Here is a 21,058-nt window from a genome sequence, read left to right on the forward strand (position 1 = left end):
GCTGCCCGCTCCGGCTTAATTCGGGGGGTTCCGGCATCTGCTCGTCCTGCTCAACCAATCAGTGCGCTGCCCCACTGTGTGGGATGTGCAGCCGTGAACCCCCGAAGCAAGCCGGAGCGGGGAGCAGGCAATGTATGCCCCGGTCGACGGGTGGTTAACTTACCTATTCCCAGCGGGATGCAAGTATGTAAGTGGGGGTTCTGTCATACATGTTTTGGTAGAATAAAGGCGCCATTACAAAGTACACCTATTCCTGGAGAAAACAATCACTAACATGGCCCTAGAAGACAGAAAAATGAAAGTGCTAGAGCTCTTAGAAGGGGGGGAGGAAAAAACGAAAACGCAACAATGAAAATTGGCGCTGTCCACTGGGTCATTTTGGGCTTGGTCCTCAAAGGGTTAATGCTATAAACGAGTGCTGTAGTTAATTATTGCTAATTATTGGTTGGTGCTAAAACCGATTAAACACATTTACATTATTTCTTATAGGAAAACACTGCTCGGCTCTCAGACTGCCTTCCAGAACCAAATAAAGGGGTTGTGTCACAAAGAAAACTAGGTCTATACTGATAGATTATGTAAAATGAACATCTGTTGCCCTTGGTTACAGTCAACTGCACATGCTCAGTTCGATTGTCACATGATCGGTCTCATAAGTACTGGCAGTTGGTTTTCACTTCAGATGCAAGCAAGGAGGATTGTGGGAAAGTGGCTGCACTGTTGCATGGCAACCGCAGGGTCAGAGTGCAGAGAGATAACCAGGAAGCGATCAGATGACTAGAGAAGATGAATGGTAGTTATGTAAGTTACTTTACTAAAAACAGCACATTTAATGTATATAATATAATGACAAATGTGGATATAGCCAATAAGGGTGAGTATAAGCAAAATACTATTATTTTGGTCATAATAAAAGGTAAACAGAACACATGTATTACATAGGAACATATAACCCAATGATATCATAATTACACAGAGGGAGAAAAAAAAAATGTCATTCGAGCCAGCCAGGAGTCGAACCTAGAATCTTCTGATCCGTAGTCAGACGCGTTATCCATTGCGCCACTGGCCCATTGACATGTAACAGAGAATCCATCACACCCATTGAAGGCACTTCCTCTGAGCCATGATTGGTTTGCTTGACTGTTGCTATGGTTGTACAAGGGCGTGTTTCCGTACTGAGATTACGTAGCTTCCTCCAGGGAACGCCCCCTGTGTGTCTAGCCCCACTCTGATAGGCTGCTTATTCTTTTGGAACGCCGTGACCGCTATACCAGTGTTTGTAGAACGGATGGGATTGGCTGTTACCCACCGCCCATTCTTCGTTCCCATTGGATGATGATGACAGTTGTCACAAGGGAGGGCGGGTCTTGTCCAGCGCGCGTGGAGTGATTCTGTGTTCAAGATGGCGTCAGCGGGCAGCGGGGGAGGCCGGGTGTCCAGCGGTCGGGATCTCAACTGTGTCCCTGAGGTGGCGGAGACGCTGGGGGCGGTGGCCAAGCAGGGGTGAGGCTCGGGGCTGGGAAGCCGACTGTGGCGGCCGCTACTAGGACCGGGGACATGTGCGGTCACATGCTTTCTTACTGTAGCATGTAGTATGTAGCGTGCAGGCACATGGGCAGCGCTAGTGCAATGGGAGGGAGTGTGTAAGTGTCACCCACAGGCAGCCATGAGGGGATATATGTATACATCTGCATTATAGGCGGCAGCCAGTGTGGAGGGTATCACCTAGGAGGATAAGGATATATATATATATCTCTGCATTATAGGCTCTAGACAGTGTGGAGGGAATCACTGAGGAGGGTAAGGAGATATATTATAGGCCGCAGCCAGTGTGTAGCTTATGCTTAGAGCCCCCCTCTCCTGTGACCCTGTACATGTTAGAGCCCCCCTCTCCTGTGACCCTGTACATGTTAGAGCCCCCCTCTCCTGTGACCCCGTACATGTTAGAGCCCCCCTCTCCTGTGACCCCGTACATGTTAGAGCCCCCCTCTCCTGTGACCCCGTACATGTTAGAGCCCCCCATCTCATCTGACCCCGTACATGTTAGAGCCCCCCTCTCCTGTGACCCCGTACATGTTAGAGCCCCCCTCTCCTGTGACCCCGTACATGTTAGAGCCCCCCTCTCCTGTGACCCCGTACATGTTAGAGCCCCCCTCTCCTGTGACCCCATACATGTTAGAGCCCCCCGCTCCTGTGACCCCGTACATGTTAGAGCCCCCCTTCTCATCTGACCCCATACGTTAGAGCCCCCCTCTCCTGTGACCCCGTACATGTTAGAGCCCCCCTCTCCTGTGACCCCGTACATGTTAGAGCCCCCCTTCTCATCTGACCCCATACGTTAGAGCCCCCCTCTCCTGTGACCCCGTACATGTTAGAGCCCCCCTCTCCTGTGACCCCGTACATGTTAGAGCCCCCCTCTCCTGTGACCCCGTACATGTTAGAGCCCCCCGCTCCTGTGACCCCGTACATGTTAGAGCCCCCCTCTCCTGTGACCCCGTACATGTTAGAGCCCCCCTCTCCTGTGACCCCATACGTTAGAGCCCCCCTCTCCTGTGACCCCGTACATGTTAGAGCCCCCCTCTCCTGTGACCCCGTACATGTTAGAGCCCCCCTCTCCTGTGACCCCGTACATGTTAGAGCCCCCCTTCTCATCTGACCCCGTACATGTTAGAGCCCCCCTCTCCTGTGACCCCGTACATGTTAGAGCCCCCCTCTCCTGTGACCCCGTACATGTTAGAGCCCCCCATCTCATCTGACCCCGTACATGTTAGAGCCCCCCTCTCCTGTGTGTGACCCCGTACATGTTAGAGCCCCCCTCTCCTGTGACCCCGTACATGTTAGAGCCCCCCTCTCCTGTGACCCCGTACATGTTAGAGCCCCCCTTCTCCTGTGACCCCGTACATGTTAGAGCCCCCCGCTCCTGTGACCCCGTACATGTTAGAGCCCCCCGCTCCTGTGACCCCGTACATGTTAGAGCCCCCCGCTCCTGTGACCCCGTACATGTTAGAGCCCCCAGCTCCTGTGACCCCGTACATGTTAGAGCCCCCCGCTCCTGTGACCCCGTACATGTTAGAGACATTGAGCACATCCCCTTCTATTGCCTGACAGAGCACCAGCAGAATACAGGCTGCACTGTACAGCTCTCATACACCAGTAATGGCTGTGGACCTGTCTTTACCAGAGACGTAGAAGCCATCAGGGTTTTTTTCCGATCTGGCCGGGGAGGAGGTGGCTGAGGGCAACGACGTCCACTCACCTCCCCGCTTCCAGCAGCGGGTCGCCGCTTCCTGGTCTCTGATGCGGGCTCGAGACGTGACATTTCAAGTCCGCTCAGCCAGTCAGTGATGGAGGTGGAATTCCGCTCATCAAACCGCCGGCCTTTCAGTGTTGCTCAGCGACAGAGTGGAGCATGGCTGAAAGGCTGGCGGCTTTATGAGCGGAGCGCTGATCAAACAAAGCGATTCACTCATCTCTAGTTATATTGCTGAACTTATCTGTAAAGCAGCTCTGTGCCATTTAGCCTAGTTGTACGCTTTTCCATCTTCCTTTGTGTAACCTCTCTATGCAAATGTATTTATTTTCCCATAATCAATATTGAATCCCTGACATGTACAGCCTATCATAACCACTTCTACCTGGTAGTCGAGTGCGCCAATCCCATTTCTTGCTGGCAGAGTAATCAAATTTTTTACAAGAAAAAAATGTTGTAAAAACTAGAGATGAGCGAAGCAGCCTGGTTTTTGCTTTATGCTACGTAAAACTGATCAGCGTTTGAATCTGGAAGGCTGGCGGCTCCGGAAGGAGGGTGGATACAGCCCAATGACCACCCTCTTCACGGAGCTGCCAACCTGCAGGATTCAAAAGCCCATCGGTTTTGCTTCACTCATCTGTAATAAGACGTTACAGGTTTTATTCTGAGGAGGATTTGGATTGCTAAAATAAAGAAGTTGACACTTTGCCTCTTCAAGTCCTTTCAGCTGTTCTTAGTGTGTGGGGTATGGACGTTGTTTTCTTACTGTATATTATTTGATATTTCTTCTTTGTTTCCATGGCTTTTCTTAGCTTTGACTTCCTGTGTATGCCAATATTCCACCCACGGTTTAAAAGAGAGTTCCATCAGGAGCCTGCTAAGTCCCGATCTGGACCACAGACCCGCTCAGATCTGCTCCTTTCCGGAAGAGGTAAAGTATTGATTGACTCTGTATGTCTTTTACTTAAAAGAGAAGTCTGGTGAAAATTTTTATTAAAGTATTGTATTGCCCCCTAAAAGTTATACAAATCCCCAATATACACTTATGGGAAATGCTTATAAAATGCTTTTTTCCCTGCAATTACTACTGCATCATGGCTTCACTCCCTGGATAACATGGTGATGTCACGACCTGGATAACATGGTGATGTCACGACCTGGATAACATGGTGATGTCACGACCTGGATAACATGGTGATGTCACGACCTGGATAACATGGTGATGTCACGACCCGACTCCCAGAGCTGTGCGGGCTGTGGCTGCTGGAGAGGATTATGGCAGAGGGATTCTCAGTGCCCTGTGTCCCTCAGTGTCCCCCTGCCATCATCCTCTCCAGCAGCCACAGCCCACACAGCTCTGGGAGTCAGGTCGTGACATCACCATGTTATTTAGAAAGTGAAGCCTTGATGCAGTAGTAAGTGCAGGGAAAAAAGCTTTTTATAAGCATTTCCTGTAATAATTGTATATTGGTGATTTGTATAACTTTTGGGGGGCAATACAATACTTTAATAAGTTTTCACTGGACTTCTCCTTTAAGCTGCTTGAAGAGATGTAAGAAATACAGATGCATTTAAATTGTATTGTCACACAAATCCCACACACCAGACAGGCACCAGGCACAGATGTACACAAGGACTGGATAAAGGCGGCCTTGCAAAGTAAATACCTGTCAATAGAAAGCTCATTTGGCTGTCAGATATCTCTGGCTCAGACAAGTGTGCCTGTTCATTTCTTACCTATATCCTCAGCGTGTTTCTGTACAGTTTGTAGTTAATTCTCTAGGCGGTTTGGCGCACTGTGGGTGAGACTACCAACCCCAGTTGTACCAGTCTGCCCCTGGCTGGAGCAGGCAGGATCAGTTCACTGGTAGCGCCATTTCCAGGGCACCAAACCGTCTTATTAGCATAGGGATTTAACTACACACTGCATGGAGGAGGCGCAGAGGATGAAGGTAAAAGACTTGCCTTCATCCTCGGTGCCTTGTGCACAATAGGAAGATATCAGCAGGTTAGATTGTCTAATCTGCTGATAATTTCCCTTTTAAAGTGGGTGGTCAGCATTACATAAATTTTAGTTTTTCACACTTAGAATTTTTGTATTAGATATTAAGGAACGAAAAGGTGTGTGTGTCTGTGTGAATCCACAAGAAGGGTGGGATACAGAAGGCAAGAACAGGGAAGGGAGGAAGGAGTCAGTCATGGCTTAATGCAAAGGCAGTGTCTTTCCTGGTGCAGCAGGTGTTAAAAAGGTACATATGATATACAGTGTATTAACAAAAAAATTAGGCAACTAATAACTGAGCTTTAGGAGAAGCCTCCCAGGATGCTGGGTTAGAGCGGGTTTTATCAATTGAGAGAGAACAGTGCTGTATTAGGAGAAAGAAATTCAGTATATCAAGGTAAAAGGGAAGAATAAACCTAAGGTGTCCATTATGTGAGGTGGTCAGTAGCTTAAAAACTGCTCCAAGTACTTTAAGGCCATGTTCACACAATGTATTTTGCCATTATTTTACAGCGCTGTTTGTGTATAGCAGTCTATGGAACCATAACCATAGTGTATACACCCTTTATACACTACGGCTGTGGTCCTCTGCGGCCGCACAATATAATCGGCAAGTCTATTTTGTGCAGCCGCTATTCAGTGAACAGCAGCCGCACAAGATAGCCTGTACTCAGTGTAAAGTACAGCTCCCGGGTGTACTTTTACACTGTTTTCCAATCAAAATCAAGTGATGTTCATCCTCCCGATACTACAGTATAGGCAGGGTGAACATGTCAAACAACGGCTGATGTTTTCAGTGTGTGAACATGGCCTTAAAGATATATTTCAGAATCCTCACACAATTGTGAAATGAAACATGTGGAAACTAACTTCTACAGGGAGCCCTTTTGGATCTGGTGCTGCTTTCTTTCTCCTCCGGGGTTGATATGGTGATTATCATCATTTCTTGAAAAGAAAAACTTCTCTGTTACAGACTGGAACTCGCTTATTGTAGGGAAGCTCTCCGAATGGATAAAAGCAGATTCAGAAATACCATCAATCCGCAAAACTTCAGAAGCGGTAAGAGCAAATGGTAATTGTGATGGCTATGTCACAGCTTTGGGTCTAGTGTTGCTAACATCTCATAGTGTGAATTTATATAAAATACCGTCCCATCCCATGGTTTTATTTCATATGGAATACCTTTCCCATATTCGCAAAAATTATTCTTGTTTCCTAAATTTCCTATAGCAGTAGCTTCGGTCTCCGAAAACAAAAGCTGAAATTTAACGTGGCCAATACTTCTCTCCCCTGACTTTATCTGCTGAGGGAAAGTCATTTGGCCTCCATACGTGTTAGGTCATGTTGTGCATTTCCACCCGTGCCATAGTCCATTCCATGGTCTGGCAGATACCGGTTCATCCTTTATACGTACAGCGGAGTCCGCCCATGCATAGAATGGAGTCTATGGCACGGGCGGAGATGATTGCTTAAGAAAAATCTGATGTTGGGGCAGGGCTAAGACGTGCAGCCGGATTCACATGATGTCTTCCCTGACATACTACTTATGGATAAGGAAAAGTAGTATTAATTATCTGTGTGTGTTTGTGTGTATAATAATAGATAGATAGATAGATATAGAGAGAGAAAATAGTGCTGTTTAAGGTGAGGCTTTATACAGATGCAGTGACTTTTAAAATGAATTTGCCTGTGCACTTGGTCCATCACCCTCCACCCCGCTCCTAGAACCCACAGAGAACAGCTGATTTTGCTGCAGAAAGCTTTAGCCTGCCATTTTCCATGAAAAACAACTTGGTAGTCATTGTTACTGGTAGTTTTTTTTATTATGGCTCATAGATGGTGGTTTTGGGCAAGGGAACAAGCTCTATGATGTCATTATACACCAGCTGGTCATATGGGATCACCCTGGTCAGCTGGTTTATCAGGATAGTATAGGTTCATTATACACCAGCTGGTCATATGGGATCACCCTGGTCAGCTGGTTTATCAGGATAGTATAGGTTCTTTTTGTTTTATTATGCCATTTCCTCCATTTTAGTAACTGTTTTTCTTAACTTGAGAAAAAACTTTAAGGTCACGGTTGGATGTTCTCTTTACAACAATCAGCGGTCCTGATATATCAATATTAACCTTACAGGCTCTGCTTCAGGAATTGAACTTCTCAGCCTATCTCGGCCTTCCTGCTTTTCTGATTCCAATTACCCAGGAGGAAAACAGCAACCTGGCCCGGCTGCTTTTAAATCACATTCACACTGGCCACCATTCCACAATGGTAAGGTTATGCTGTTCATTCCCCTATTACTGGTGTATTAAAACTAAAGCTGAGTTGATTTACTTAATTTTTTTTTCATCTTGCATTATAAGTTCTGGATGAGAGTACCACTAATGGCTTCCAATGATCTGCGAGAAGACCTCATAGAGAATGACCCAACTCAGAACTGCGATGATGACGAGAACGTGGATGACGAGAACGTGGGAGAAGAAAGGACATGGATCTGGTGAGAAGACGGGAGTAGGAATGGACTGGGGGTCCTAGACAGCTGGTGGGGTGCTGATTTGTTCTCATCATTACATTATAGGTGGCATAATTTCAGGACGCTGTGTGATTACAACAAGAAAATAGCCTTGGGTGAGCCGATAAATCTGCACATTTTTGACTTCTCATCCTTCTAACATTGGCCTTGTAAATTTCTTCTTTTTTTTTCTTATTGTCAAATTACGTCCCATCAGCTATAGAGGTAGGCGCTGATCTGCCAGGTAGTAATGTGATAGACCGGTGGTTGGGTGAACCTATCAAGGCAGCTATACTTCCCACCAGCATATTCCTCACTAACAAGAAAGGATTCCCCGTCCTGTCCAAACTACACCAGAGACTCATCTTCCGGCTGTTTAAGGTAACTCTTGCGTTCCTAGGACACGGAGTAGTCTATTAAATGGTGTGGCCTCATCTTATTTCATTTCTTCTCTAGCTGGAGGTGCAATTCGTGATTTCCGGGGCACATCACCATTCCGAGAAGGATTTCTGTTCGTACTTGCAATATTTGGAGTACTTAAGTCAGAATCGCCCTCCGCCAAATGCTTATGAGATGTTCGCTAAAGGATACGAGGATTATTTACAGTCGCCCCTGCAGGTAAGTAACCGGACTATATAACCAATTGACTGGTTTCAGGAATGTCAGAACGTCCTTCTTGTGAATGATACAAATAGCATCTTGGTTGTATGGGTTACATTATGGTATGTAATGTATCTTACTGCTTCATCGTTACTAGCCTGACTTTTTTTCTTCTTCTTCAGCCTCTGATGGATAACTTAGAATCTCAAACCTATGAAGTTTTTGAGAAGGATCCAGTAAAATATTCACAGTACCAGCAGGTGAAGTTACTTATGTGCCTAAAATGTATAGGTCATTACATTTTGTATTGTGGCTTAGGGGTTTTTGGCAAGATTATATTGGGCTTGTTTATATTACATTGAAAGCTGACTTTTATTGATTCAGAGTCATATTTGTTGTCCCTACAGGGACCTTGTCGCCATTAAAACCTATCCACAGCATAGGGGATAACTGCGTGATTGTGTGGGGGTGGCATCTGACTTCTGTGACTCCCACGATCAGAATAATGCCTGAACTCTCAGTGGGTGATACTTGAGTATCTTCCGAATTTTTAGCAGCCTCCGGGACAGCCCTTTAATAGCCCATATTGCCGTTAACCTCTTAATAGCTTATTAACCCCTTAAGGTCAAAGCCTATTTTCGTTTTTGCGCTTTTGCTTATTCCATTTTAAGTTTAAAAGTCCATAGAGCTTGCATTTTTTCACCTAGAGACGTATATGAGCGCTTATTTTTTGCGAAACCAATTGTACTTTGCAATGACCGGCATTATTTTTCCATAACATATGCTGCGAAACCGGAAAAAAATCATTTGCGCTGTCAAATTGAAAATAAAACGAATTTGTTTTGATTTCGGGGAGTTTTGCATTTACGCCGTCCGTCCTATGGTAAAACTGACTTGTTATGCATGTTCCTCAAGTCGTTACGATTACTATGATATATAACATGTATAACTTATATTGTATCTGATGACCTGTAAAAAATTCAAACCATTGTTAACAAATATACGTTCCTTAAAATCGCTCCATTCCCAGGCTTATAGCGCTTTTATCCTTTGGTCTATGGGGCTGTGTGAGGTGTCAGTTTTTGCGCCATGATGCGTTCTTTCTATCGGTACCTTGATTGCGCATATACGACTTTTTGATCGTTTTTTTATTACATTTTTTCTGGATTTGATGCGACCAAAAATGCGCAATTTTGCACTTTGGAATTTTTTTGCGCTGACGCCGTTTACCGTGCGAGATCAGGAATGTGATTAATAGTTCGGGCGATTACGCGCGCGGCGATACTAAATATGTTTATTTATTAATTTATATTTATAAAATGGGAAAAGGGGGGTGATTTGGACTTTTATTAGGGGAGGGGATTTTTTATTAATAAACACTTTTTTACTTTTTTTTTTACATGGACTAGAAGCCCCCCTGGGGGGCTTGTATATACATAGCACTGATCTCTCATAGATCCGACCCACTAGACACCAGGGATAGTGTGCATAAAGCACTTCAATGCAGCTGTCAGGTTTGACAGCTGCATTGAAGTGCTTAATTAGCCGGCGCGGCAACGGGACCCGCGCCGGCTAACCCCGCTCTGAACACCCCCCGCGGCGCCATGACGTATCAGATACGTCATGGGTCGCTAAGGGGTTAAAGGACTCTTACAGCCCCACAATGTCTTTGTCTATTGCTGACAATGATATATAATACAAAAAAGGTTCACACAACATTTTTGCTGGGCTTCCCAGCTATACATTGGCATTTTGGAGCAGGTAATGATTCACCAACCCGTTCCTAGCAAACATGGTAGCCAACCACATGCGATACAAGTATAGAGATGAAAGCAATGATTGATACATCTAACACAGTTAGTGTATGTATTTGTAGGTAAACCAATGCGGCTATATTAATCAGGCAGTGATAAAACTAAAATATCAGTTTCTGGGATTTTTTTCTCCTCTCTACTGGAAAAACAGATTTATTTCTTATGCTTCTCTGTATATACTGTTTCCATTACAGGCGGTGTATAAATGTTTGCTGGACAGAGTTCCAGAGGAAGAAAAGGAAACTAACACACAGTAGGTGTAATGTTTGTTCCCCATTATGCTTTAGGTGTACCACCTTAGGGTAACCCGATTACTGTGCTGCTGGCATTTGTGTCTATAGCTTCAAAAGCAAACTATGATTTTGACCAACTTCTAACCCTGTCATAGAGACCTATCAGAAATGTTGAGCAGTGGTAGTCTGCCAGGTGCTGAGACCTCTGCCCCTCTCAAAGCTAAGCTGAGAAGAAACATATAGGAAAAGTGCTTAGCTGGTCACATCTACCCTCAACACCCGGGCCCTAAGAATTAGAACCTGTCAGAAATGGCTGTTTTGGCCTTAAAGGGGTTATCCAGTGTTAGAAAAACATCTTTATTCCACAGATAACATGGCTCTTGTCTCCAGATGTGGTTTGTATTTAAGCTCCATTCACTTCAATGGAACAGAGTTGCAAATCCCCAACCAAACTGGAGACACGAGTGGTGCTGTCTCTGGAATAATGTGGCCATGTTTTTCTAACACTGTATAACCCCTTTAATCCCCTCTGATCTGTCAGTAGTTATTTCCTTTGACTGCTCCTATCAGAGATTTCAGCCAGCGTATATATTTTTGTCTCCTCCTTCTAGGATTCTAATGGTCCTCGGAGCAGGCCGGGGCCCTCTGGTGAATGCGTCCCTTCGAGCTGCTAAGCAAGCAGAACGGATGATTAAAGTATATGCAGTGGAAAAAAACCCTAATGCTGTCATCACGTAAGTGACCAACACTGAAGCCTTAAGAGTCCTCCGAAACCTTCAACCAGGAAACAATTTCTTTTTCTGTCTCCACTCAGGTTAGAAGGTTGGCGCTATGAAGAATGGGGTAGTCAGGTGACCGTGGTGTCCAGTGATATGAGAGAATGGAATCCTCCTGAGAAAGCAGATATTATTGTTAGTGAGCTCCTAGGATCCTTTGGAGACAATGAACTGTCCCCTGAATGTCTGGATGGAGCCCAGCACTTTCTTAAAGGTTTTTGTTCTGCTTATTTGCCTTTCTCACACCAAGGAAACTTACACCTACATCAATAGACGTGTTGTCGTTGGGTTCAGTACAAAATCTGCATTTAGATGCTATGCTGTTAAAGGGGTTTCCAGCGCCACAAAAACATGGCCACTTTCTTCCAGAGACAGCCCCGCTCTTGTCTCCAGCTTGGGTGAGGTTTTGCTGCTCAGTTCCATTGAAGTGAATGGAGCTTAATTGCAAACTGCACCTGAACTGGAGACAAGAGTCGTGTTGTCTCTGAAGTGGCCATGTTTTTGTGGCACTGGATAACCCCTTTAAAGGAGCGTTCCAGTCAGCACATCATCTTGTTGTTAATTCCTTCTCCCATTAACTTGACATTTTTATTTGTCTTTGGCAGAGGGTGGTGTTAGTATTCCAGGGGAGTATACTTCTTATTTGGCCCCAATATCTTCCTCCAAACTTTACAATGAGGTGCGAGCATGCAGGGAAAAGGACAGAGATCCAGAGGTGAGTTAGAAATGTAGTGTTTTTTTTTTTTTTTTTTTTTTAGGGTTTTTTCCCCCCTTATATTTAGTTTTTGGTATTTGTCATTCTTTGTTCTATAAACTACATAGCCATCATCCTTGTCCTGACTGCACAAAGTGGTATTTCCATCTGTTTTCCTGTATCCATAGGATAGGGGATAAAAAGCTGATTGCTGGGGGTCCAACCGCCTGGACCCCCACGATCTCGAGAATGGAGAGGTAATTATCTCCACAATAAACTGGAGGGCTCATCATGCCTGTCCGGACGCCTTGGCCTGCACATCACTCATACGTTGTGGTGTTGGACATAACTCTGCACTCTGTTATGGTGATGGATGTAACACTGCAAATGTTAAAAGGGGTTATCTGGAAAGCAGAAAAGGTCCTACCTCTTCTGCTCTCTGGCACGCCCCTTCCTTCCTCTGACCGCCTCTTCTATTAAATTCCATGGATGAGAGGGGAGCAGGGGCATGTTGTGGGCAATGGCCAATAGCTGCCTGATGTTGCCAATGTCGCAGTGACATGGGGCAGCTATTGTACAATGCATGTGGGGGTGGTTTCACCCACAAGTAATGCATGCAACATGATCCCGCCCCCCTCTCTTCTATGGAGGTTATCAGCAGAGATGGTCACTGGGGGGGGGGGGGGGGGGGGGGGGGGAGTGGAGTGTCAGAGGACAGAAGAGGTAGGACCATTGCTGTTCTCCAGATAACCCCTTTAAGGATTTTGTGCCCCTAAATCTTCATCATTGTTGGACAGGTCGAAAGACAAAGCGAATGCATGGATTACAGATTCTTTATGTAATACATAATGTGCTTGTATGGCTTCCGAAATACTGGTTCTTCTGCTTCCACAATCTATTCATAGATCTAGTGTGGAAAAGAGGGATCCTGGGGATCGGACTTGATAAGCTGCAGCCAGCTAAAAGCAATGGAGTATTACCATTCCCGCAGGTGTGGGTATATTTCTTACGCTCGCAGCTACAGCACTTCTGGTGTTGGGCCTGGGAGGACTCACTGTCTAGCAGCTGCAGTGGGCCAGTATATGGAAGAAAGTGAGAGGAAATAGTGGTAGGGAGATGAAAATGGTAGTATAGGATGGCTAGACCTCTCCTGGGGTATTGCTGCTGCTTAAGAGCTATGCCAATACCTGTGGGATGGCTAGTCTTGCGCTAGTTGAAAAGAGACTAAACATTGGAAGTCCTGGATACAAGTAAGTATAGCTTTGTTTTACAGCATAATAACTAAAAAGAAAAATAATGAATGTATATTCCAAACTTGCTTTATTTCACATCTACTATTGATTTAGATTTTGGAAATCAGAATGACAGGTACCCTTGCTGAGGTGTGTGTGTGTGTGTGTGTGTGTGTGTGTGTGTGTGTGTGTGTGTGTGTGTGTGTGTTTCTTTTTTTTTTTTTTTTCTTTTTTTTTGCTAGGGGCAACTGAGCCAGTTTCACTTTACACCATGTTTGATAAATCTCCCCCATAGGGTTCTGTGTCACACCAATATACACAACTTTTATAAAATGCGATGTCCAGTCTGTAGAGCGCTTAACTTTTTTTTTTTTATGGTAACTTCTGCCCTACTGTCCGTCACAGCAGAATGTTCTCTTTCATGTAACAGGCTCAGTTTGAGATGCCGTATGTTGTAAGACTGCACAACTTCCACCAACTCTCAAATCCCTTACAGTGTTTTACTTTTCAGCATCCTAATAAAGGTGAGGATTACTCTTAACTATGGTATACATGCCCAGTCACCTCTCTGTATGTTCTGCCATTTGTGGCATGAATTGTGTTTACTGACAATATTTTGGGGTGTATATGTCTTCTAGTGGCTAGCTTGGGGGGCTAGAGTAAATTAGTTGCAAGTACAGTGGTTTAAGAGCATTGCTTTGGTTTAAGAGCTCCCTGTACTGGGTGAGAGCGCGAGTGGGGGAGGGGCATGGCCTGCAGCACTGTACCCAGGAAGTCTCCCTCACCTTCTAAATCATAGCATTTGCTTTGGTTTAAGAGTGGATTTGGATTACAAGCATGGTCCCGGAACGAATTCTGCTCGTAATCCAAGGCACCACTGTATTACATGTCTATTAAATGGGTATTCCAGCAAAAAAAAAAAAACCTTTAAAATCAGCTGGTGACAGATATGTAATTTACTTCTGTTAAAAAATGTCAAGTCTTCCAGTACTTATCAGCTACTGTATGTCATGAAGGAAGTGGTTTATTCTTTCTGGTCTGAAAAGCAGGAGTGGTTTTCTATGGGGATTTGCTACTGCTCTAGACAGTTGCTGTCACAGACAGAGGTGGCAGCAGAGAGCGCTCAGCACCAAATCCCGCCTATCTCTTTCAGTGGGAGGCCTTGCGAGCCTCCGCTCAAAGAATTGACATGTCACAGAGGTGCGTGTGGCCTCCCATTAAAACAGATAGCAGACGGGATTCAGCGTGGAGTCCGCGGACGGGGCTTTCGAGCGGAATTTCGTTGCAGAATCTGTAGTTTGAACAGGCCCTAATAATGTACACTAAACTATTTTACTCTAAATTGGCCAACCCCCTTAACAGACGGATGCCTTTTTTCACTGTGATCCCATAGTGGAAACATAGCCTCAGGGTAGCTTCACATGTAACAGATTCGCAGTGGATTTCACGCTGCTTGTTTGCAGTGAAATCCGCTGCAGATCCTGGTAGTGTGGTGGTCTATGGAGTTACATATCTGCAGCAGAATTTTCATTCCACTGCAGACATGTAAACCGGCCCCTTTAACCACCCGCAGCCCCCGGCCCGAAGCATAAATTACCTGCCCGTCGCCGCGGCTGCTGTGAGGCTCCTGTCGGTCCCCATCAGCCAATCAGTGCACCGCAGCACTAATTGGCTGATGGGGACCAATCTACCCTCAAGTCCGGCCAAAATTATTTTTGATATCTTATTACTTATGGAAAGTTAGGGTGCTTTCACACCTAGCGCCTCGCAGCGTAATTTACGTAGTCTGTCAGGTCCTTGCAGATCACTTTCACTACATACACGCAGCGGTCTGAATGACCGCTGCGTGTATGTAATTCTGCCAGCCCCTTAACCCCTTCAGCTCCCACTCTGCTCTATACATTACCTCTCCTCGCTGCACGGGCCCCGGCGTACTGCCCGGCCAATCAGTGGCTGCGGCAGGGCAACACACTGATTGGCCGGGCGGGAGAGCAGTACGCCGGGACCCGTACTGCGGAGCAGGAGCCGGGCGGCAGCTGAAGGGGTTAAGGGGCCGGCAGAATCACATACACGCAGCGGTCGTTGAGACCGCTGCGTGTATGTAGTGAAAGTGATCTGCCAGGACCTAGCCGACTCAAAGCGTAATTTACGCTGCGAGTCGCTAGGTGTGAAGGCACCCTTAGACAAATTTCTAATGTACATTAATTATGAGAAATGCACTTATAGGGCTGTTTCCCTTAATTTAGTATATCATGGAATGTTAGAATTCTCTCAAACAGTGAAGTCACGACGAACTGTAATTCCGATGGAGTGTCCAGCAGGGGGCGCTCTATATGTAGAAGTCTATGGGACTTTATTGTTTCTATGGGTGTCTATGTAAAGTAGTGTAGTGTACAGTGGGCTTTATTGAATGAATACATCTATGGAATACTTTGGGGAGCAAGTGTCCTTGCTCCCCAAAGTATTCCATAAATGAATTCAATCAGTACATTAGAAGGGCACCGAGTATGAGCAGATGATGGGGTAATAGTACCAGGGCCCATCTCCATCATTGCCGATCCATCATCGCCAATCCGCCGCACTGGACTGGACTATATACTAGTATGAGCAGGTGATGGGAGCAGTAGCTGGATTATCGCTATCACAAGCGATATCACAAGCCTGATGTCGCCGGCTGCGGATCAGCGATGATGGAGAGCGGTCCTGGTACGATTACCCCATCATCTGCTCATACTATGAGCAGATAATGGGGGAATAGTACTGTGTATATGTGGCGGCAGCAGCACCGAGCAGGGAGGGAGGGGGAGGTAGATGCATTGGGACGTCTCTCCCTCCCTGCTCTGTGCCCTTCTAATGTACTGATTGAATTCATTTATGGCAGGGGTGGGGAACCTTTTCCATGTCGAGGGCCGGTCGGGCATTAATAAAATCATTCGAGGGCCGCATACCGTGCGCGGCAGTTAGTAGCGTGGGTTTGCAGCACCCAGGGCAAGGCAAGGTATTGTTCCCCTAGTGCCCCTGCTATTGTTGTTAACCCCCAGCCATGTCCCTGGTAGCCTAGTTAACCCCCCCAGCCATGTCCCTGGTAGCCTAGTTATCCCCCCCATCAGTCATGTCCCTGGTGGCCTAGTTAACCCCCATCAGGCCTGTCCCTGGTAGCCTAGTTAACCCCCATCAGGCCTGTCCCTGGGAGCCTAGTTAACCGCCATCAGGCATGTCCCAGGTAGCCTAGTTAACCCCCATCAGGCATGTCCCTGGTAGCCTAGTTAACCCACATCAGTCATGTCCCTGGTAGCCTAGTTAACCCCCATCAGTCATGTCCCTGGTAGCCTAGTTAACCCCCATCAGGCATGTCCCTGGTGGCCTATTTAACCCCCATGAGGCATATCCCTGATAGCCTAGTTAACCCACATCAGTCATGTCCCTGGTAGCCTAGTTAACCCCCATCAGGCATGTCCCTGGTAGCCTAGTTAACCCACATCAGTCATGTCCCTGGTAGCCTAGTTAACCCCCATCAGGCATGTCCCTGGTGGCCTAATTAACCCCCATCAGGCATATCCCTGATAGCCTAGTTAACCCACATCAGTCATGTCCCTGGTAGCCTAGTTAATCCCTCATTCATGTCCCTGGTGGCCTAGTTAACCACCAACAGTCATGTCCCTGGTGGCCTAGTTAACCCCCATCAGGCCTGTCCCTGGTGGCCTAGTTAACCCCCATCAGGCCTGTCCCTGGTAGCCTAGTTAACCCCCATCAGGCATGTCCCTGGTGGACCAGTTAACCCCCAACAGTCATGTTCCTGGTAACCTAGTTAACCCCCATCAGGCATGTCCCTGGTGGCCTAGTTATCCCCCCCATCAGGCATGTCCCTGGTGGCCTAGTTATCCCCCCCATCAGGCATGTCCCTGGTAGCCTAGTTAACCCCCAACAGTCATGTCTCTGGTGGACCAGTAAACACCCAACAGTCATGTCTCTGGTGGACCAGTAAACACCCAACAGTCATGTCCCTGGTGGACCAGTTAACCCCCAACAGTCATGTCTCTGGTGGACCAGTAAACACCCAACAGTCTTGTCCCTGGTGGCCTAGTTATCCCCCCCCCCCCCCCCCCCCAACAGTCATGTCCCTGGTAGCCTAGTTATCCCCCCCCCCCATCAGTCATGTCCCTGGTAGCCTAGTTATCCCCCCCATCAGTCATGTCCCTGGTGGCCTATTTAACCCCCAAATAAAAAAAAATAAACATCCCACTCACCTTACCTCCGCTCCCACGCTGCCCAGGTCCTCTTCTCTCCCAGGACCTCTGTGCCGGTCTTCTCCTGCAGGCGGCGCGCGATGAAATGACGTCATCGCACGCAGCCCGCAGGAGACTGAAGACACGCGCCGCTCTGGAGGAGGAAGGAGCCGACACAGACAGCACGGCAGCTGTCACAGACACCGGAGGATGCTGTTTGCGCCGGCTCCTTCCTCCTCCACAGCAACGCGTGTCACAGGGGAGCTGCGGGCCGCGGGCCGCATCGGGAGGTCTCAGGGGCCGGATGCGGCCCGCGGGCCGGAGGTTCCCCACCCCTGATTTATGGAATACTTTGGGGAGCAAGGACACTTGCTTCCCAAAGTATTCCATATATGTATTAATTCAATAAAGCATACTGTACACTACATTACTTTACATAGACACCCATAAAAACATTAAAGTCCCGTAGACTTCTACATATAGAGCGCCCCCTTCTGGACACTATAGGAATTACTGTTCTTCGTGACGTCACTGTTTCTGAGAGAATTCTAACACTCCATGATCTACTAAATTAAGGGAAACAGCCCTATTTGTGCATTTCCCATAAGTAATGTACATTAGAAATTTGTCTTACTTTCCATAAGTAATAACATATCAAAAAATTATTTTGGCTGGACTTCTCCTTTAATGAACTTGCGGGAAAAAAAAAAAATCTAAGTTCTTCATATCCACTTAAATGAACCTGTCACCCCCCATGCTGGGCTGACAGGCTCCCGACCCCCCGCTAGAGCCCCCCCCCCCCCCCCCATACTTACCTTATCGCGTGCGCGCCTGAGATGAGTCCGACGCTCATAGAGAATGAATGGAGCGTCGGACTCACGATTCATTCTCTATGGGCATCGGACTCATCTCAGGAGCGCACGTGCCGGGCTTCGGGCGCTGAAATCTCCGTCACCAGACCGGATCAAGAAGCAGGACCCGGCGCTATCAGGTAAGTATAGGGGGCTCTTGCGGGAGGTTGGGAGCCTGTCACCTTGGCACGGGGGGAGACAGGTCCTCTTTATTCGCTGCCAGCAATAGGCTGCTGCTATATGACTTCAGATAGTGGGACAGGGATATTTGGCTGACAGTACATACAACTGTGACCGCCTAGACCCAAGGTGGAGGTCATAGTACTCAGCCAGGTGGAGTAAGGTGTGCATAGGGAGGCAGTGTGGATGTAAATGGGGACTTTTTAGAGGCTGTGACAGCTAATTATTCATCTAGACACATGCAGCTTTCATAGTTTTGCTTATCCAGGGTTTACAAATGAATTTGGTAATCCCTGTTACAAAGAAGAATCCGAGCAGTAGATATTCCCAGCAGGAAAGAGAATGGTTCAGCAATATTGATGCATGTTGAAGCCTATATATGTTTGTGTTAGGCTAGGTTCACACTGCGTTTTCAGCATCCGTTTAACGCATCCGTTTTTTGCAAAAAACGCATGAAAAACGGATTGCAAAAAACGGATTCATTTGTGTGCATCCGTTTTTCCATTGACTTCCATTATTAAAAAAAAAAACGGATCCGTTTTTTTGGCGGACCAAAACGGACCAAAAAACGTTGCTGACCCTATTTTTCTGGACGTTTAAAAAAAACGGATCAGTTAAACGGATGCTGAAAACGCAGTGTGAACCTAGCCTTATTAGTTTAGTATTGTACTTTCATTTATCTTAGAAACCATGTTAGATACAAACTTAAGTCATTTGTCCACTGAAGGGAATGCTATAATAGGATTGTGCATGCCGCCATCCATATAACAGACTTGGGTATCTTGTTCTCTTTCCAGATCCTGTGATTGACAACAATCGCTACTGCTGCCTGAAATACAACATAAAGCTTAATACTGTACTACATGGATTTGCAGGATACTTCCATACAGTGCTCTATAAGGATGTCACTCTAAGTTAGTATTTAATCTTCACTGCAGAATATTTGTTGTTTTTCCTTACATTTTTTTCAGTCTTTGTCCTGAATTTACTGATATTTATTTTACATTGACAGGCATTTGCCCTGAGACTCATTCCCCGGGAATGTTTTCATGGTTTCCCATTCTTTTTCCTATAAAGGTGAGTTATGGAAGTTATAGGGATCTCTACCATCCTAAAATCGTTTTACTTGCACCTGAACTTAGTTCTTCTCCCCCCCCCCCCCCCCAAAAAAAAAAAACACACACACTTGAAGTGCTTCCATAATGTTGCATATGCAACACGTTCCAGACTGGTGGAACGGAGTCAGTGGAATGGAGTGGGTGAGCGAGCAAGCCTTGGTCATGGAAATTGTAACCCTTTATGGATGACTTGGGATGACTTCACATATGTACCACATACATAAGGAAAGGAGAACAATTGTACTGCTTTTAGCAAAGTAACTTATGTCACTGTACCAGTTTTCTTCCCTATGTGTCTAAATACTTACTGGTTTCCTTTCTAAACTGTGACCCTGTTGCCATACAACATAGCAGACACTTTCCCACAATCCCCTTTGCTTTTATGTGAAGTGTAAACCAACTGTCAGTACTAATGAGAGAGAGAGATCATGTGACTGCGATTAAACTGAGCATGAGTGACCCAAGCTAGTGGATGCCCTTAGGCAGGCTGTAACCAAGGGCAACAGGTTACAGGTCATTTAAAGTGACACTGTCACCCCCTTTTTTCATTCTGACTTCTCTACACAGGTGTAAAGGGTAAATTTATCAGGTTTCATACCTTATTTTATATAATACGTCATGCTGCTTGTTTAAGTAAAAAGTGATCTTTTTTCAACTGCAGATTGTGCTAAGTGGGTGGGGCTTAACAGCAATAGTGTCACTTAGCCCCGCCCACTGCAACCACCGTTGGCCCGCCCCTCCATGACGTACACTAGAAATATGTTTTATTTTAACATAATGTATCGGTATAGACCCAGTTTCCTTTAAGTTTTAACTTTGAACTATGATTTTTTTTTCCCCCTTCTATATAGCAACCCATTCCTTTGCGAGAGGGAGATACAGTGTGTGTACGGTTCTGGCGTTGTAACAATGGCAAGAAAGTCTGGTACGAGTGGGCTGTGACTTCTCCCATCTGCTCTGCAATTCACAATCCGACAGGTCGCTCCTACACCATTGGACTGTGAGCGTCATGCAGGACTTCTACTGTGGCTGATGATCCCTGCTGGTAGCAGACTGTTTATTACAGACATTGTCATGGATAGAGTAATACTGCATAATGTAATGCAGAGATCCTACCAGAATTCTTCAGTAAAACTTACATGGTCTCCCTTAGTTCTTCTTTTTTTTATGTGAAAATAGAAATAATAAATCTGAAATTATTAAAGGTGTGTTTTATTTGTGTTTGCATAATGGTCTACAATGTATGTGTTTCTATTTCTATGGGACAACAGTGCTCTGTTTCATCCTGTAATGCAGGAACTGCTAACTGAGGCAGGTCACCATGGCAGCCAGTGATTGGCTGAGCGAGCAGGTTCTAAATGATTGTACCAGAAGTTAATGGGACTGCAGTGGCAGGGGTTTAGGGAGGATGAAAATCCTTTTTTTTTTTTTTTTTTTTTTTTTGTTTGGCTTTGTTTGTTTTTTGCTGCACCTGGGGCGCTTTCTAATGTATTTTTGTTCCCAGACTACACCTTTAAATCGCAGAATCACAGGCATACATAAATCATGTTCTAATCTATTCTGATG

The 21,058-nt window shown here is 46.0% G+C and overlaps 1 protein-coding gene and 1 non-coding gene across 3 annotated transcripts; one reads left to right on the plus strand and one right to left on the minus strand.

Moving 5' to 3' along the window:
• Positions 1-707: 707 nt before the first annotated feature.
• On the plus strand, positions 708-20,696 carry PRMT5 (protein arginine methyltransferase 5). Of its 2 annotated transcripts, none has more exons than XM_069961616.1 (17): positions 708-801; positions 4,066-4,184; positions 6,229-6,314; positions 7,393-7,527; positions 7,620-7,753; positions 7,835-7,884; positions 7,986-8,149; positions 8,225-8,386; positions 8,551-8,628; positions 10,377-10,435; positions 11,027-11,149; positions 11,230-11,405; positions 11,797-11,906; positions 13,548-13,641; positions 19,172-19,288; positions 19,387-19,451; positions 20,344-20,696. In XM_069961616.1, exons 1-17 carry the CDS (start codon positions 791-793, stop codon positions 20,494-20,496), a joined length of 1,836 nt encoding a protein of 611 aa, XP_069817717.1. In that variant the 5' UTR covers positions 708-790; the 3' UTR covers positions 20,497-20,696. The 2 variants fall into 2 exon arrangements, with proteins under 2 accessions (XP_069817717.1, XP_069817716.1); XM_069961615.1 differs by lacking the exon at positions 708-801 and adding an exon at positions 1,344-1,506.
• TRNAR-ACG (transfer RNA arginine (anticodon ACG)) lies at positions 1,000-1,072 on the minus strand. The gene has a single exon. It is a non-coding gene; the product is annotated as a tRNA-Arg (tRNA).
• Positions 20,697-21,058: the final 362 nt, after the last annotated feature.

The sequence above is a fragment of the Dendropsophus ebraccatus genome, chromosome 3 (assembly GCF_027789765.1).
Source record: "Dendropsophus ebraccatus isolate aDenEbr1 chromosome 3, aDenEbr1.pat, whole genome shotgun sequence".
NCBI lineage: Eukaryota > Metazoa > Chordata > Amphibia > Anura > Hylidae > Dendropsophus > Dendropsophus ebraccatus.

What these genes read in the sequence shown, in the direction of transcription:
- PRMT5 (XM_069961615.1), top strand. Translation starts at nt 1,406, where the DNA reads ATGGCGTCAGCGGGCAGCGGGGGAGGCCGGGTGTCCAGCGGTCGGGAT. An exon ending in TCCGCAAAACTTCAGAAGCG is followed by an intron (nt 6,315 to 7,392) that starts GTAAGAGCAAAT and finishes TTAACCTTACAG; the next exon opens with GCTCTGCTTCAGGAATTGAA. An exon ending in AACCCTAATGCTGTCATCAC is followed by an intron (nt 11,150 to 11,229) that starts GTAAGTGACCAA and finishes GTCTCCACTCAG; the next exon opens with GTTAGAAGGTTGGCGCTATG.